The following is an 18,466-nucleotide window of genomic DNA, read 5'->3' as shown; positions in this document are numbered from 1 at the left end:
GTATTTAAACCCATGGTTCAAAAGAGACTATAATGTAGCTAAGTGGGTAGAAGATGTGAATAAAAACACTGAAGGACCATACTTTAGGTATTTTATAAATTAATTTTTATATCCTTCTCAAACTCTCCCAGCACATACAAATACTGTAGTGTGACTGGCTCTCTATCTTGTATCTCCCAATACAAGTTCCTATAGGTGGAAAGGGGTCCTTGTTTATTTGCTGCCTTTTGACTCTGTTTTTGCTTCGTGAGCAAGTCTGGTTCTTTTCTGAATGTTTCAAATAAAGCCATTTGAAAGGGTTGTCATTTAGTGCATGTCCCTATCACCATCTTAAGCTTTTTAGTAGCTTTCTCTTCATTTTATGCTATGTAGTGTTCTATGGGCATGAAACATACTTTCCACTAATAAAGAAGCACTATTAACCTGAACAATTTAGTTTCTAGAATCTAGCAGTTTCATAATGCATTTTTCCTACTTACTGCCTAATAGTGCATAGTGCATACAAAAACTCAAGGAAAAACATATAAAGAAACTAAGTGAAATGTGATGGGATTTTACTTGGAGTAGAAACAATGATTTGGTCTAACTGGAAAATTACTGAGACAACACTGACCACATGGGAGTATGTGGAATGAGTTTAGGTTTTATTTGTTCAGTATATCCATTTCCTACCAGAGAAAGGCTGTGCTGAGAAGTGTTTTACAGATTCTCAACAAAGCATGTAAGAAATTTTTTATGCTAATAAAAATGTTGTCATCTAATACTTAGAACAGGAAGCAGCTGGAAATATATTCTTGACTCACAAAATAGAAGAATATCGCTACATTTTAGAAACTATCAAATTTACTCAATTCACTGCAGCTCTGTGTAACATTACAGGTCAGAAAGAATTTCCAAGAGTTCTTAATGGCATTTTTTACCCTTTATAATATCAAAGTGATTTCCTAGAGGTAAATGTCCACTTTATATCTGACTACTTTATGGACAACAAAGGTAAAGGAGAAATATGTACTCAATTACTACCTCTTCTGAACATAATTCTACAATAAACTTTCACATTACTGATTGCCATGACTTGGGTCAACATTGAACAGATATCAAAATATGTATGTGTTTTTAACTCTCAGCACCCGTATAAGGTGGACTCTCTCTTCCAGTGTACCATTTAGTTTAGTTATGTATAGTTTGAGAAAATGATTAGACCTACCTGCCTTTTAATTTTATCCATAACATTTGCATATACCCCAAGGAAAGCATAACTCCTGCCTGCTCACAAAAATATATCCTGCTTTTATACCCCATCTTTCCCTCCTCCCCTGTCCCTCTGCTTGTCCCACACTTTCCCACACTGAACCTCATACACACACACTCACGTTCAAACATCCCACCCTCATCTGTAGCTCCCAAGATGGCCAACATCAGGAAGACAGGTAAGATGATTTTGACTGTTATTTGGAATCTTGGCTCACCTGCAGTCCTATTTCTCCTTTCTATTTTCCTCAGGCTTGTGGGCAGATTGTAATTTGTACCAGCCATGGAACCAAAACAGAATGACTTTTGTCCTATATGGGTTAGGGCTTTTATTCCCAAACGGATTTAGCATTTTTGCAGCAATAATTTGTGAAATGGTACCCCGGAAGAGTTGATTCACCTCCCCTGGGTGAGCTGAGTAGTTTATGTGGCTCTCAGAGAAAGAGGTCACGTTTCTTAAAATCAGCACCCAGGTCTGCCCAGAAGCCGCATGACTAAATGCAATTTGGATGGGGAAATGCTTCAGCACCCCTGATTGCACGTGCAAAACTGCAAGGACAATTTTAGAGGGTTCCTTTATTTTCTCTTCTAATATGAGATGTTGATTCCTACAGTAGATAGTGAAATTAAGAATTAATTATTAAAATCATACTTATGTTTAAAGGTTAGATAAAGTTCTGTGGACAGTTATAATTTGTCATTTTTGAGTTAATAAGGGTGATAAGATTTGAAATTCAATACAGAATTTCTGTGGTGGTGGTAAATAATTGAGATGGCCCGGAATGTTTAACACAGTGATTCTAATGCAAGGGAGAATTTCATCCACCCTCTATCCAAGCCAAGCCTCACATAGGAGGCCCAAAGTGCATCCACACCTTGGCTTGTGCCTTTTCAACCCTATGCTTAGGCTCAGATTTGCTTCATCTGTGGCCAGGTCATTCAGGATTACCCTTCCTGTCAAAACCACTAGTGAGGGAAAAAGTCACCTTATTGTTTCTTGTAGAGACAGGATCTCACCATGTTGCTCAAGCTGGTCTCAAACTCCTTGGCTCAAGCAATCCACCTGCCTCAGCCTCCCAGAGTGCTGGGATTACACCCATGTGGTGTTGGCTTTGTGGCATCCTTATCAAAATGCAATCTGCAGCAAACTGGTTCAAAATATAGTCCAGCATTTAAAATATAGTAGCCACACTGCTAGAGAGAGCAAAGCAAATGCCTAAATAGATATCGAGTGATCAGAGTGCCTCTGCTGTGCCCCCTTATCCAGTTTTGATATGATAGTGGTTGCTCAGATTGTCCTCTGCATGAATTCGGGCCACCAGGAAGGAACAAGTGAGATCAGGATAAGAGCATTATCTCCCCACACCCAGACCCTGGATGTAGTTCTGTTATAAGCTCTGAGAAGACACCCTTACTCGGCCGGGCGCGGTGGCTCACGCTTGTAATCCCAGCACTTTGGGAGGCCGAGGCGGGCGGATCACGAGGTCAACAGATCGAGACCACGGTGAAACCCCGTCTCTACTAAAAATACAAAAAAATTAGCCGGGCGTGGTGGCGGGCGCCTGTAGTCCCAGCTACTCGGGAGGCTGAGGCAGGAGAATGGCGTGAACCCGGGAGGCAGAGCTTGCAATGAGCCGAGATCGCGCCACTGCACTCCAGCCTGGGTGACAGAGCGAGACTCTGTCTCAAAAAAAAAAGAGAAGATATCCTTACTCTCGGGTATTATCCCATTGATTACTCACTTCATCAGGGTTTTCGAGGCCACTTCCATGATTCTATGGAATTTTTGGTGACTCTGAAAAGAAACAAATAATTACAACTATCGTGTATCAAGTGCCTACGATATATCTTTATTCCTCACATCCTAAGGTGTAAGCATTCTTATTACCTTTCTGTAGATGGAGGAAACAGGTAGAAAGAGTAATTCAAGGTGAGCTAGTAAGTGTCAGAACCAGAACTAGAGCCTGACTCTGAATCCAAAATCTGTACCTTTTCCATTTCACCTTAATTAAAAGTAGCAGAGTGGATACTGATGACTTGAATCCTCTCTTAGTACACTTAACAAATTCTCCTGGATCTAGGCCAGGCGCAGTGGCTCACGCCTGTAATCCCAGCACTTTGGGAGGCCTAGGTGGGCGGATCACGAGGTCAGGAGATTGAGACCATCCTGGCCAACATGGTGAAACTCCATCCCTACTAAAAATACAAAAATTAGCTGGGTATGGTGGTGTGCGCTTGTAATCCCAGCTACTTGGGAGGCTGAGGCGGGAGAATCACTTGAACCTGGAAGGCAGAGGTTGTAGTGAGCTGAGATCACACCACTGTACTCCAGCCTGGCAACAGAGTGAGACTCTGTCTCAAAAAAATAAATAAATAAAAATAAAATAGCAAATTGTCCTGGATCAACCTACTATAAAACTCACATATGAACACAAGTGAATAAGAGGTGGACTTGTGTCCCTCTCCATGTGACTGGCCTCGTTTTTAGCCTGTCCTTGGGTGCAGAACTGAACTGAGGTTGGCCTTACAGGCATATATACAGAAGATAATCCCAGGAAGTTTGATGTAGCCCCAAGAGGCACCACAGTCCATTGGCACACAAACATACCTTTATTGTGTAATTCTAATAGGGTATCCATTATGGTAATTATAGTTTTTTAAAATGCAGTAATGGGCTGGGTGGGGTGGCTCGTGCCTATAATTCTAGCAGTTTGGGAGGCCGAGATGGGTGGATCATTTGAGGTCAGGAGTTTGAGACCAGCCTGGCCAACATGGTGAGACCCTATCTCTACTGAAAATACAAAAATTAGCCAGGCGTGGTGGTGCACTCCTGTAGTCCCAGCTACTTGAGAGGCTGAGGCAGGAGAATCGCTTGAACCCGGGAGGCAGAGGCTGGGGTGAGCTGAGATCACACCAACTGCACTTCAGACTGGGTGACAGTGTGAGACTCCATCTTGAAAAATAAAATAAAATAAAATGCAGTAATAATAATGGTTGACTTGTATCCAATGATTCACTTCACTTTTTAAGTGAATGAGCTGGGTTGGTGCCTGGCTTTAAGTGAAAGCCAGGCTGGAACTGCCAGGCAAGTAGTCAGTCAGCGTCAGAAAAGAGCCTGGTGATAGTTTTGAAGAAATGTCTTCCTTAGACATTTGTGAGAAATTTTGAGTTTATTTTCCCTAAAGTGTTTTACCCTACCATGGTCTCTACTCCTATTTTGACTCCTGCTTTGGTGCTCTCCATCCTCCCAAAATAATCACTTTTATGCTGTCACATACCACCCAGCCTCCAGGACCCTTTCCCCTGCTAAAACTTTCCTGTTGGGCTTCTCTTCCCATCAGGGTCCAAGATGTCAATTAACAAGCGTGTTACTATTCTTTACGTCTATTTTGACTTCTGCTCTGGTGCTCTCATTCCCCCAAGATAATCACTTTTATACCAGCCTCCAGGACCCTTGCCCCTGCTAAAACTTTCCTGCTCAGCTTCTCTTCTTCCCCTCAAGGTCCAAGTTGTCAATTAACTAGCGTGTTATTTTAAGAAGTAGTATATGTGCAATTTCTTTGGGGTTCTGGAGAAAACCTCCTGTTTTTGTTCTAACTTAATTGGCTTTGCCCATAGATATTTGAGGGGAAGACTGGACCTTCAGCACCCCTCATTGGAATGGCTTTGTACATGTACCAGGCTGGCCATTTGGACCCATGGCCAAGTTAAAGCTGGAATGACTGTGAAGCTAAAAGCTAATAGCTAATGGTGTGGACACACATGCTGCAGCAGATTAAAAAGATGCCTCGTTTTGCGTGATCCCCTAAAGTAAACAAGATTTAATTATTTGTTTGTGTACCTTACTAGCTTTCCTAAAGTTGGATATTTTATCAGTAGTGATTAGGCTAAAAAGCTGACACCAGGTTAATAGTCCTCATTTTAGAAAGATGCATTTAAATATCTAAATGCGGAAGTTTGCCATCATCTTACATGTACCAAATTTGTTTCTTAAAGATCATAGTCCTATCTAAAGTGTTTTACTAAAATAAAAAAATTAATTTCTCAATTAAAAAAATATGAAGTACATTGCTTTAATAGAACTTTAGAGAATTTGAAGTACTAGTATTAGTTACACCCATCCACTCAGCAATGAAGAGCATTAACATAGGAGAAATCAAACAGCTGCTGTGTTCTAAACGTTCATGCAAAGGAGTGGTCCTAGCCATTTTTCAAAAATAGGAGTTACAGATTAAAAGTGAATTGTACCATTCTTCATTCTTAAAATCTATCAAGAATGTTCACTACTACTATCTTAGGGTGTGTAGGAAAAATTATTTTCAAACTTTAGCTTGAATTCAGTGTCCATAAAATGGAAATTAGTATCAAAACTATGGCAGAACCAGAGCAAAGGATATTATATGCATGCAAACCAAAATCTAAAACAAGGAAGGAAAAAAGACACCTTTATGCTATTGAATGCAGTGTAGGCAGTAGATCTTGACCTACCCATGCTACCCCCGCCCCTCCCACCAACATTCCCAGGCTGGGTCAGTCACAGCAGATGAGGTACATTCTACTGAAATAAATACTTTTGCTATAATGTGGCAGTGTAACCAGTTCAGCAATGTGGGTTTTTACCACCTTGCACCAGGGATTAAGGAGCAGTGGATGTGTAGTGGTAACGTTTGTGAATTGAATAGCTACTACAGTTATCACATCTGTTTTTCATTGATATGAGTAGACATTTTTTACTCAGCTGTTTTTTTTTTTCACTTTAAAGACAAATTAGCAATAGATAAGGGCTTGTCTAGTATGTTCAGCTTAGTCACAAATTACCACTACACATGCAAAATCAATCAAGTACAGCATAATACACCAGCAGCTTACATAGAAATGCTGATTGTAGGGACTAATTAGACCATTTTTGTATGTTCTCATCAGACTTTGTTTGGCTGGAACTCTGCACTCCTTACTGCTTGCATGTTTACTAATTTATTAAAAGCCCTGTATTTGCCTTTGTTCCTTCACAACTAACACACTGGCCTCTGAATGCATGAGTGTTGTGTAAACTGGTGTGTGATTTAGCAACTATTAAATATATCAATTGTAATGGATTTTAAGATCTTAAGAGAAAATTGGAATTATTGTACTTAAACATTTTTACATTAAGTGGTAAAAATAAGGCACAATATTAATATTTTATACACATAATTTACCATTATAAGCTCTTAGAATAATTTCATCCCTTCTCCATTTTAGCTTTTTATCTATTCTATAGGATACATTTTTAGTGGCTTGTAGTTGAAAAGTATCATTCTATGTCCTAACATTTAAATAATCCATTGCAGTCATGAAATTAGGAAGATAAAATTGCAGCATTTCACTGTTGAGAATGACAGAATATCTTCCCAGTAGTTAAATCTTTGCAGTAGTGGCATATGAAAGTTAGAAGTCAGAGGATTTGTTCTGAACCCACTTTTCAGATATTTGAAAAATGTTAGGCAATCACATGATACTTATTTCATGTTATCAACATCTCAGGACTTTATCTCCTGCCAAGTCTCCTTCTTCATCAACTGGGTCTATTGCCTCCAGCAGAAAATACCCTTACCCAATGCCTCCACTTCCTGATGAGGACAAGAAAGTGAACCGACAAAGTGCCAGGGTATGTGGAAACCTCTTCCATGTGCTTACATGTTCAGTCATTATCATTTATCTATGAGTTTATATTTTAAAGAGAGAACCATTTTTCCTCCCTTGTTCCTAAGAAAATGAAAAAATCAAACTTGAAAATAAGGAGATTCTTGGGACTTTTGGCTTCAGATTTATATTTGCAAATAGTTTAATCTGCATTGATATAGTCTGGGTACATTTTGTGTAATTAATTGTTATATTTTTATATATTTTATTATTGTAGCTAATATATTAAAACCTAGAGTAAACAAAACAGTGTATTTTGCTATATCACCTTTTACATTTTAATCACACTGCCACCATCTCACAACATTCCTGAAACATATCAGTATGTGAAATTCGAGATACAGTGGAGTTTAGAGAGGCAGACTGGTCCTCAGAGACCTAAGTGAAAGATGTAACCAAAGAATAATTACCTTTATTGATGTCCAGGCTCTGTTGTGGTCATTCACACTGTAATGTTGATCTTCTTAGAAATAATGTTGCAAAAAAAAAAAATAAAGCTTATACGCCTTGGCAGCTTTAGCTGCTGGTTAGACTCTTTGGTCTTCAGAGATGTTTCAGAATCTCTTTGATCCCAAACCTAAATTATGTGGTTCAAGGTAAACGTGGATCATTCAAATTTTAATTTAACTCAGAGTCAGTAAGAAGGCACAAATAATTAAAAGCTGTGTAGATCACTATAATCCAAAAGTCTTTAAAAACTACCAGCAGTGTTTTGTTAATCATAAAAAATTACTGTTGTATGTTGATATGAGAAATGGTAAAAGATAACAAGACAATTCAGATTCCCAGCACTCAGCTTTCTGAATTAACAAAAGACTTCTTGATAGATACCTAGTTGTTCATGATGTCATGTGTGTGATAATGAAATCTGAAACTGATGTCATTCCTGCCCTCCTCAAAGAATTGTCTAAGTGTAGCACCCCACTTACTTTCTGCTAAATTGTCTGCATCCCTGTTTTGTTCCATCAAGTTAGGGACATTTCCTCAGCTGTTGTCATGTCAGAGTTTGGGTTATTGGAGATGTTACCACACAAGAGCCTGTAAAAACGATAGCTCCCTAGAAAAAATGACTGGCCCTGGGCTGAGCAGGTGACCACAAAGACTCTGGCTGCTGGGATTATTACCCGAAAAGTCCGATTTGTTCTATGCACTATGGAACAGCCACATAAGCATGTGGCAGAATCCTACCAAATATATAGCCCCTGTCTCTGGGCTGTCTCTGTGGGCTGTGGAGAGTGGAACAAGCAGATCTTCCTATCAGCAGCCCCTCTATTACCACCACATAGATGTGGGCCTAGTGCTGAAAGTGATGTTCGGCAATTGCTCATTTTTTCTCACTGGGGTAATCAGTTTTTCCCAATGTTATTCATTTGTGCCTCCCTCCTTGCTCCTGTCACATATTATTTTTAATCTTTATAAAACAATATTGAGGAAACTTCAGCTCTCCAAGGCCAGAGTCTAAACACTTTAGCCCTCCAGACCATTATCTGAGCATCAATTCAGATCGTCTTTGCTCCAGACCCACCACAAGTCCCATTTAACTCCTCTCCGTCACCAGTGTCACCCATTCACGAAGATCCTCACAGTTCAGATATTCCTTTGGTTTACAAGGGGTTGGTGTCTTTTCAATAAAAAGGGTATATAAAGCAGACCTAAGGTAGCATGGTGGCTTTACCACAGTCCTGTGGGATAGGCAGACGTGGGCATTCAGAACAAGATTTCCATGAAGATTGGCGAGAACATATTAAGGGAACCTGTATAGAAACATCTACTTACTCACTTGGCTTTTTCTCCTTTTTCTTTCCCAGAAACTCATTATATATACAGCGACATGTACCAAATGTCCAGTAAAAATGGAATTTGGATGGAAATTGGATACAACCTAAGTCACTCTGTTCATAGGCTTTGTTTATGTTTATAATAATTATATCTAAATTATATTGCCTGGAAACATATTTCATCGGCTTGATCTTCTTTTTAAATTGGTCTTCCTTTTCTGGTGAACTGAGTTGCGTTCATATCTGATCATGCCACACTTGTTATTAGTCCATTATGGTGATTGCTGAGCATTGTAGAAATTTGTCCCAAACAGGGCCAATATAAAGAGCTCATGGCAAAAGCAAGGAGAGGGTAAGAGGGACAGAATGAATGAAGGGACATCCTGCCTTGAATGTATCCTTCCACTGTGATACCTCAGCTTGTGAGAGAGAACCTTTTATTTATTTTATTTTATTTTATTTTTTTGAGATGGAGTCTCGCTCAGTCGCCCAGGCTATAGTGCAATGGCGCGATCTCGGCTCACCGCAAGCTCCACCTCCCAGGTTCACGCCATTCTCCTGTATCAGCCTCCCGAGTAGCTGGAACTACAGGCGCCCGCCACCACGCCCAGCTAATTTTTTTTGTATTTTTAGTAGAGACGGGGTTTCACCGTGTTAGCCAGGATGGTCTCGATCTCCTGACCTCGTGATCCGCCCATCTCTGCCTCCCAAAGTGCTGGGATTACAGACGTGAGCCACCGTGCCTGGCTGAGAGAACCATTTTTTAAGGAGGTAGTGATAGAATTGGAGTGTATGGCAGTGATTTTCAAGTGGGTGATGGTGGAATTGATGGACTCACACTTCCCTGATGTAAGTGGTTTTCTGTCGTGGCTGCACAAGGGAATCATCTGCAAAGCTTTTATAATATTCTTACGCCTGAGTCCCACCCAGAGAGATTTTGATTTAGTTGGTCTGGTGCGCTGCCTGGGAAGTGGAATTGTAGAAACCTCCCCAGATTAATGTAAAGTGCAGCTGAGGTTGAGAACCACTGCTCTAGCTGGCTGTCTCAGAATCCTGGGGAAAGGAAGGGCATGTGTAGCTTAAAAAATAATATTTTAAATTCTTTTATTTCATTTGAGACACAATATTGACTCTATTCAAAATGTTTAGTAACATTAAATGAGGATGTGATGGTTTTTGTATCAAAAGATGGCTGTTAAAAAGGTTGAGACACAGTTTTTGAGGAAAGAGAGCTAAAAGTTGGAGTGTTTATTCTATCCACTTTTTAGACTTTGCAAGAGTGTGCATCCACGATCACATACATATGGATGGAACCACTGAATCTTTTTCATCTCCTATTCAGAATACATCTGCTTCCTGCTTTCACAATGTGCAATTTTGCTCTTTTCTGTTGTGCAGCTATGGGAGACATCCATTTAAGATCAACTGTTTACATGTGATACATCGAAAACTGTTTACTTCAACTTTTATAGAAACCCAGGCTTATGGAATCACTGCAAATCTATCTGCTCTTCAGACAATACGAAGACCCTCTGAGATGCTACAGAGGAGAGGAAGCGGAGTTTCACATCTGGTTACCATTTTCTTTTTGTCATTGGCTTAGGATTTAACTGAACCATGAAAAGAACTACTGAAATGTTACACTATAACACGGAACAATAAAGGTACTGGTATGTTAATGGATAATCCGCATGACAGATAATATGTAGAAATATTCATAAAGTTAACTCACATGACCCAAATGTAGCAAGTTTCCTAAGGGACAATAGTGGATTCAGAACTTGACGTTCTGAAGCACATCCTCACTGTAAACAGTAATGCTATATGCATGAAGCTTCTGTTTATTGTTTTCCATATTTAAGGAAACAACATCCCATAATAGAAATGAGCATGCAGGGCTAAGGCATATAGGATTTTTCTGCAGGACTTTAAAGCTTTGAGAGGCCAATATCCCATAGGCTAACTTTAAACATGTATTTTTATTTTTGCTTTGTTTTTTACTTTTCATATTTATATTAGCATACAAGGACAATTGTATATATGTAACATTTTTAAAATTTTAAAAAAATGCAGCTGTTACACACAAGTGTATTTTGCCAAATGCCTAAAAATTCAGTCACAATCACATCATCGTCATCCTTCCAGTGATCTTCAAAGACTATAAGCAGGTAATGTTGTAAATATAGTGGTCAATGCTGTAAATGTGTCTCTCCATAATTGGTATTTGTCCAAAACATGTGATACCCTCTAACCTGTGCACAGTCTGGAGGCAGTTTTATTGAGTAAGTAATTGAGTGACAGAACAAAATGCCCAGCAAAACTTCTGGCCTCCACAGTCTGCTGATGCAGGAGCCCACTCTGCTGCCGATGGGCTGCTCCCTGGAAATCATCCATCCCATCCATCCATCCCATCTCATCCCAGTGAGCCAGCCCCTCAGCAGTGTGTGCTGCTGAGATTAAGCAAGTGCACCAAAGACACATGAGACAACGTACTGCCAGTGAGCTGGTAGCTTCTGGCTTGCCAATACTCTAACCCTTTGTGGCCTGAAGTTTTGTTCCTTGGCAAAACTTTTTAGTCACCCTTTTCTGTGAAATGAATGACTTGTTTTAACAAAAACAACTTTGACACTGTTGATTAAGAATATTTGTCATCACTGGGATGTGAATCCCAACAAGTCATTCTGCACTGACTCTGAAGCAAGATGACGGAAGATTCTACTCTTTGAGTTGGGCAGCTTCAACCATTCATAAAGGGTTAAGTTAGATCTAAACCACAGAGATGCAGCAACTGCGAAGCTACAGTAACAGCTGGCGGGGGAAAGAATCTGATGCTTTGAAACATATATTTTTTAATCCATAGGAAAATAAGATTGTATTTTAAAAGACCCTTCTTTAAAACCAAAGTTCGATAGCTGTTATAATGGCAGATCTGTCATTCCAAAAGAAAGCTAGCTACCCTAGTGAGGCTGGAGATTGATGGGCTCAATCACATGGTCTGCTCTGAAGTATACTTCTGATTTCCTCATTTTCTCTCTGTTCTTAAGAGGAATGGAATCTGCAGACAGGTTTTCAGATATACTCTCTAAATTTGATCCTCTCCCATAGTATCGATGGACAAAATCCATATCATCTTCATATGTAATCAATTTGATTACATATCATGCCCAAACTGAAGGGCCGAGTTAGAAGGCAGCATTTTATACTGTGTGTTTATGTCTTCTGTAATGGACCTCTCTTTTGAAAGTCTTTGAAATGTTTGGAAAGCAATTTAATGATCCAAAATTACATAATGTAAAACAGCATTTTTCATGACAGGAAGGGATGTGATTGTTGATATGACCATAAAGCGATCCATCAGGCCAAGGTTTGGGTGAGTGTTGGGCAGTGTTGCCACATAGCTCAAGCCAAGAACAGAAGGGCAGACAGACTGAAAGATGTAGCAAATAAAGTGACTTTTTACCAAGATCACTGTAACATGCACTGAATGTTTCCTGGTACTGAGTATATAAAAGGCTAATGCTATAAGGTTTATTTTGACTATAAAAGAGTTTATAGATTTGAATATAAGGTGCCTCATGTAAATATGCTTCCTAGTTACAGGTACACAAACTCTAATTTGAAAGAATCCACAAATGGCTAACTGAGAAGTTAACAGATCTCTGTCTATCATTCATCCGTGTGTCTTTCTTCCCTCACCACAGGTATTTTTACATGAAATTATTATTTCAAATGAAAATCATTATCATGTGCCTTTTGGGAGACATGGTTGCTCTAGAGGTATATAGTTTGTAATTACCCTCCTTGGTAATAACCTTCCTGTGGAACTGAATAAAAATTTTTCTGTTTTATTTGTAGAGATTATGATTTTAGGTATACAGTAACTTTAATGTTCTATTCTTGGAATCTACTCTATCTCCCATGTTTAAACATTCTTAGAGCCATTTGTGGGATTCGTTGACAAATTTATAGTCTCAAGGGAGAGTTTCAAGAAGTATCTATATGTATACTCATGGTTGGGGTTCTAGAGGCATTACATCTAAATATTTATGACTTTTCATCCACCGAGGTAGGTAGCATTAAATATACAAGCACAGCATTATTTCTCTTTAAATATCTATTTTGGAGAGAAACTTTGAGGCCATATAACAGTTTATATCATGCAACTAATATTTATATTTCCCAATCCACTACAAAATCATTGCTAAGCAGAAGAGAGCAGTTATTTAGCCTTTATGTTCCATTGTATGCCTTTTTCCCCCTTTCTAGTTTTATGCATTGATAAGACTACAGATTGGCACACTGCTGCCTGAGATGTTCCATTTATCCATAGTCGTTGCAGTGCAGTAAACTCTCATTTAAAGGAACATTTAAATCTCTCCAGTAAGTGTCAACAGGAAGGCATGGGATAGCAGGGAATCTTTATGGAGTGGACTGGCCATATGAACTGTCCTCTGCATCCAGCCACTCTTTATTTAGATGGGAAGTGGCATGGTCCTCTGAACGCTGCAGGCTGGAAATGATCCCCAGGGCACATGCAATCTGTGGAAAGGAATAAATTGGACAGTGCAACATGGTGAGGGCTTTCAATTTGCTGTGGTTGCTGTATTTTTAACAAGAAACCCGAAGCTTCGATTAGGAATAACCTATCATTAGAATTGTTCCTTTAAAAAATGTTGATGGGTAAAGCAAATGTGGGCTTAAAATGCCAACTTATTTTTCACTTTGATATTGGTGCTTTATTAAGTGATACCATAGTTTCTCTGTCTTTTCCCTGTTACTTTAAAAAGAATTTTAAAATTGTGTTTGTATGTAAGGTCAGTCTGGCATAGAATTTCTGAAAGTAACATTAATAGGGCTTCTAAAGAAGTTGTCAGAAAGACAAAATTAGATATTCTCTGCACTTTCAGAGAAGGACTATTTATGTTTGAATTTCATAACAGGCTTACATTTCTTTTCTGTTGATTCCCTTGCATATCTACATAATTTAATCCTGTCTATTGTCCCAGATCTCTTGTGGCTACTTTACCTGTTACCTTTTTTGGGATTTTGTTCTTTATGTTTTACAGTTACCTTTGGACCAGAAGATATATGGTATTTTTATTCACTTTTTTCAGTGTTTTAAAGTAAGGTTTGTTCATTTATTCATTTTATCCATTCATTTCCTATTGCCATGTAGTTCTAACCATATATATAGTACTTTAAATATTTTCTTATGTTATTATTTAACACGATAATAAATTCTTATCTAAAGAAAAGACTATTTTACTTTATTTTACTTAAAGGAAAGAGAATTTATTGGCAGGATATTGAGTAGCTTGTAGAGTATATGGAAGGGGAGAGCCAAGTTAGGAACTGGCAGGAGTGAGGAGGGACAAGACAGCTGCCTGCACAGTCTGATAGGACACATCTAGCTGCTACCACTGAATGCCCACATGGGCAGCATATTGTAAATATCACCCTACCAGTTGGTAAGTTGGCATGAATTTTCCATGAAACACTCTTGACTCCCATTTGCAGCATCATATCTACTTTTTATGCACCTAATTATATTTTTCGTTTCACTTTTATGTTTGATTTTTTTTTCTAAAACTGCCACCTAAATACCTTTCCACTCCATTAAATGTATGGAGTCAAGATAAATTTCTCATTCTTGCTTTACAGTTTTAAGATGTGTAAGAAGTAAACACTTCTGTGGAATAGGGCTTAATTTGGGGCTCAAATGTTTTGGTTTTTTTCCTCCTGAGATGTTTTTGAATGGATAAGACTACTCTGGTTTTGGATGCAGAAACTTTTCTCCTGGCATGGAAGAACTAGGGGTTTTGATAAACAGTTTCCCATTGATAGTATAATATAATGAGGGGCCCAGTCTGCTCTTGTGAAAATTGGCTGAGCGGCAGCAGCCCATCCCAGCTGTGTGTGAGTAGCCCTGCTGTTAAAAGTACACCTGCTGGGAATTGTTGGCACATGCTCATAGCATATGCTCTGTGGGGGAGGTGCTTTTAATTCCAAGAGGAGCTTTTCTCCCACATCTGCAGATGCAGAGCAAAGATGCAGCAGGACTTTAGAAAACAGGAGTGTTTCTACCGACATTTTATTCATTGCTTTGTTAGTCCCGCAAATGGAGCATCTTCTGGTTGTTTCTAAGCAGAAAAAACAAAACATTCAAAACCAAAAACCTAATTAGTACTTTTGTCCTTTATATCCCTAGTCTGACAAACAGTAAGCATCCTCATGGTGAGATTTTGAGGGATGCTTCCAGAACCATCCTGCTTCCCAAGTAGCTCCCCCTTCAGTAGTTGTGCAGCTATTTCCGTCTGACTAGGAACTTTCTCTAATGTGGAAGTCAGTTCCTTTAGCCAAGCTGTCCCTTGGGAGAACCCTAGGATGCTCTAGGGAGTAGAGGTGGCAGGCATCTTTATCTTCGCCCACTGGCACATTAGCAGCTTATGCAACTTAGGAAGTCACTGGGAGATGAGTCCCAAGACCGTGAATTTCAGGATGGGGAGGAGATAAGAAGCAGAGAACTTTGGGAGACCATGGGGCATTTAGTCCTGGCATAGACACAGAATGGATATCCATAGGAAGATTCCTGAAGCCAGATATGCAGGAGAGCACACATTGTCACGAGGGGTGTGGTGGCAAGAGAGGTGCTGGATGCCTAAGACAGACTTGTGTGATTGGCAGATTGACTGAGTGTTGACTCTGTGACTACTTTGTGGTCCCGTCCATGATAGGCCAGTCACTCCTGCCTGATGCATCCCTGTTGCATTGTTCATAGAACCTGTATCATATGGGGAAGCTTCAAGGCTGGCAGGCTTTTCATCAAGTAATCATCATTTCATGTTCCTATGTATCCCTGAAATCAAAACCAGGCAATATGTGTGTTTTTGGTTTTGTTTTACAAAAAGGCATACAATGAGACGAATTCTTAAGATAATGCACGTACAGAATCATCAATAAAGTTTCAAAGAGTTTATGAAGAAAAGGTATTTTCCTTTCTTGTAAAAAATATGTTATATATACATAATATGCTGATCTGCATTCACCTTGGGGCTTAGCCTCTTATTTTATGAATTTTCAGGCTGTGATTTATGTTGGATGGTTAAGCTCTAAAATAATGCAAATAGCTCCAATCTTTAAATATAGCGGTGCTAAGTTGAACAAGTAACACAATACAGAAAATGCTGATATGAATACTTAGTAATAATACAAAAGTTCCTGCTAAATTATATATGTGTATCACTGCCTGATTAGAAACCCCACTTTTCTTTTCTAATCCAGCACAAAATCAAACTCTGATTCTACAACCAGTCTTTTTAAAGGGCAAAAATGACTCAACACCTTTGTTTTGTATAGAAAACTTTTTTTTTTTACACTGACTGCAAAAGTGCTTAAAAAAAGGTTTATTCAAGATAGATAACCATGTACTCCTTTTTTAACTTGCTGAAAGACTTGCCCCTCCAAACTAGCACCCCCAAAAGACAACTTCTTTCAGAAACAGGGTGTTTTACCTAAACATAGTAGCTTACATGTTAGCCAGCAGTAGGTCGGCATTCGTGTTTTCCACAGTTATCACCTTTGACAGGTGATGTCCATCTATAGATAGTGGAAGCCACCCCATGGGGAGGTGTTAATAGCAGCATGGTTTCACTTTTGGTAATCAGGTAATCATGTGTATATACTTAGATTCGCATTATTTTAACATTTCTCTGCTACTCTGCACTTCAGGTTTGTTAAGCTATTTTAATAATTACTGGGGTTATGGCAAACACCAATGGAAATGTATACGGCAACTGCTTTCCTAAGCAAGTGTGATTTGTTTTATGGCTGTTCAAGTTATAAAATTGTTCTTACATTGTAGGTAAACAAAATATTGATGTTTTTAAAGGTCACTGTAACTTAGGGTTCAAATTTCTGGCAGAGTTTTATTAGTATTCACTTCGGAAGCTAATAAGATACCATGGTTTTCTATGTTACTCCCATTGTAACATTAGTAAAGTGACTTTCAATAAAAGATTTATGTTATTTTGATGCACGACTCTCTTCTTTTTTCTCCCAGCTAGTTTCTCTTTCGGAAGCTTTGTTAGGGGTACAGTCAAGGAACTGTTTCTTTTCTGTTCACTGGTGTCCCAGAAGGGGTCACTAACATGATGAGAAATACAACCCTTTAGCAAAGCCTGAGTGCTCAATTTGTTGCAGTTTCCTCATCTGGATGGCAGAGGTAGTTTGCTTATTTATCTATTTGCCTCTCCTTGTAAGCACTTCCTCTCTCACCCTAATGAGGATCAATTTCCTATATCCTGTCCTGTAGACCGGGCAGTGGTGCTTAGTTAATAAGCTCACCTGTGCTGCATTCTAAAGCACTGAGCCTAGGATGGGCTCATGAGTTCATTGCCTAAAAACTGTTCCACCCTGGCCTTTTCATCTTCCAGGCAGGCATTTTATCTACCCATCATTATTCTGGCATTTGCGGGGTCCTTGCCATCCGCTCATAGGCTGCATAGGAAATAAGTTAAAAGTAGTCAAGGTACTGTTTTAATGTGAGAAAAAGAGAAGGAAGTCACTGATGAAGGGTTTGTACATTTATTATGAGATTTTAAAAGTTTATGGTGATTACATATAGCTCCATTTCTTGCATTTATAATATTTTAGTCATATAATAAGTCATTTAGATGAACACTGAAACAGTAACTCGGCTGAGCCAAAGCAAAGTCTAGTTCACAGATGGCAGCCAGCTCATGGACTTGATGGTACCACCTGGAACATCATGCTGAAGGAGAGTCTAAACTCCAAGTTGACTCAGTAGAAGCAAGAGCTTTAATTTGACTGCTGTGGTGCAAATCTACACCAACTATCCCCAGGTCTCTAGCAGCCACATTCCTATGGAAGTGCACGAAATGTGTTAAAAGTACTTCATAATCATGGATCTCTTGAAACACAAGAGTAAAGCACACATCTCCAAAATAAAATTAAATCCTAAATGAGGGTGATTTGAGGAGCTTAATTCTCCAAATAGTTGAAGTGTTCAAGCTTGAACTCACAGCTTTACCATGCTCCAACTAGATTCTTTAAGAAAAAGTAAACAGACCAGGAAATAATAATTTTAAAGTAGTGGGTGAGGCTATACTAGAAGTATACAATGAATTAAACACAACCCAACATAAAATAGAAATAAGGCAACAGGAGATTTCACTTGTAATGAAGACTGGCTGTAATTAAAGGAGATGAATACATCAAATTTGTCAAGGGGAAGGAAAATTTCTAACTGCAAGAACATACTGAAAACTATGCTCCGTGCTTTTGGAAAGAATGAAAGCAGAAGGGGAGGAGATAAAGAGATTCGTTTTGAGGTATCAATAATTAAAACGGAATTAACTGAATGATGTCTGATATGGTTTGGCTCTGTGTCCCCACCAATATCTCATCTCGAATTGTAATCCCCATGTGTCCACGGAGGGACCTGTAAGCCTTACATCGAGGGAGGGAAGTGATTGGATCATGGGGGCGGTTTCCCCCATGAAGTTCTTGTGATAGTGAGTTCTCATGAGATCTGATGGCTTTATAAGCATCTGGCACTTCCCTGCTTGCATTTCTCTCTCCTGCTGCCTTGTGAAGAAGGTGCCTGCTTCAACTCCTGCCATAATTATAAGTTTCTGGAGGCTTCCCCAGCCATGTGGAACTGTGAGTCAAACCTCTTTCCTTCATAAATTACCCAGTCTTGGGTAGTGTCTTTATAGTAGTGTGAGAACAAACTA

At 39.1% G+C, this 18,466-nt stretch overlaps 1 protein-coding gene across 15 annotated transcripts in view; it reads left to right on the top strand.

The window, feature by feature from the left end:
* ADAM22 (ADAM metallopeptidase domain 22) overlaps positions 1–16,742 on the top strand; it is a 258,810-nt gene extending 242,068 nt beyond the window's left edge. For 8 of the 15 annotated variants that reach the window (XM_058425048.1, XM_032761145.2, XM_032761146.2 and 5 more), the window contains 2 exons: positions 6,775–6,898; positions 10,110–16,742. In XM_058425048.1, the coding sequence (XP_058281031.1) occupies positions 6,775–6,898; positions 10,110–10,130 (145 nt within the window). In that variant the 3' untranslated portion in view covers positions 10,131–16,742. Of the gene's footprint in view, positions 88–6,774; positions 6,899–10,109 lie in introns of all 15 variants that reach the window. The other 7 variants (XM_058425004.1, XM_032761139.2, XM_032761154.2 and 4 more) reach the window with 2 other exon arrangements.
* Positions 16,743–18,466: the final 1,724 nt, after the last annotated feature.

The sequence above is a fragment of the Hylobates moloch genome, unplaced genomic scaffold (genome assembly GCF_009828535.3).
Source record: "Hylobates moloch isolate HMO894 unplaced genomic scaffold, HMol_V3 SCAFFOLD_1, whole genome shotgun sequence".
Classification (NCBI taxonomy): domain Eukaryota; kingdom Metazoa; phylum Chordata; class Mammalia; order Primates; family Hylobatidae; genus Hylobates; species Hylobates moloch.
This window is presented reverse-complemented; position numbering and strand designations above follow the sequence as displayed.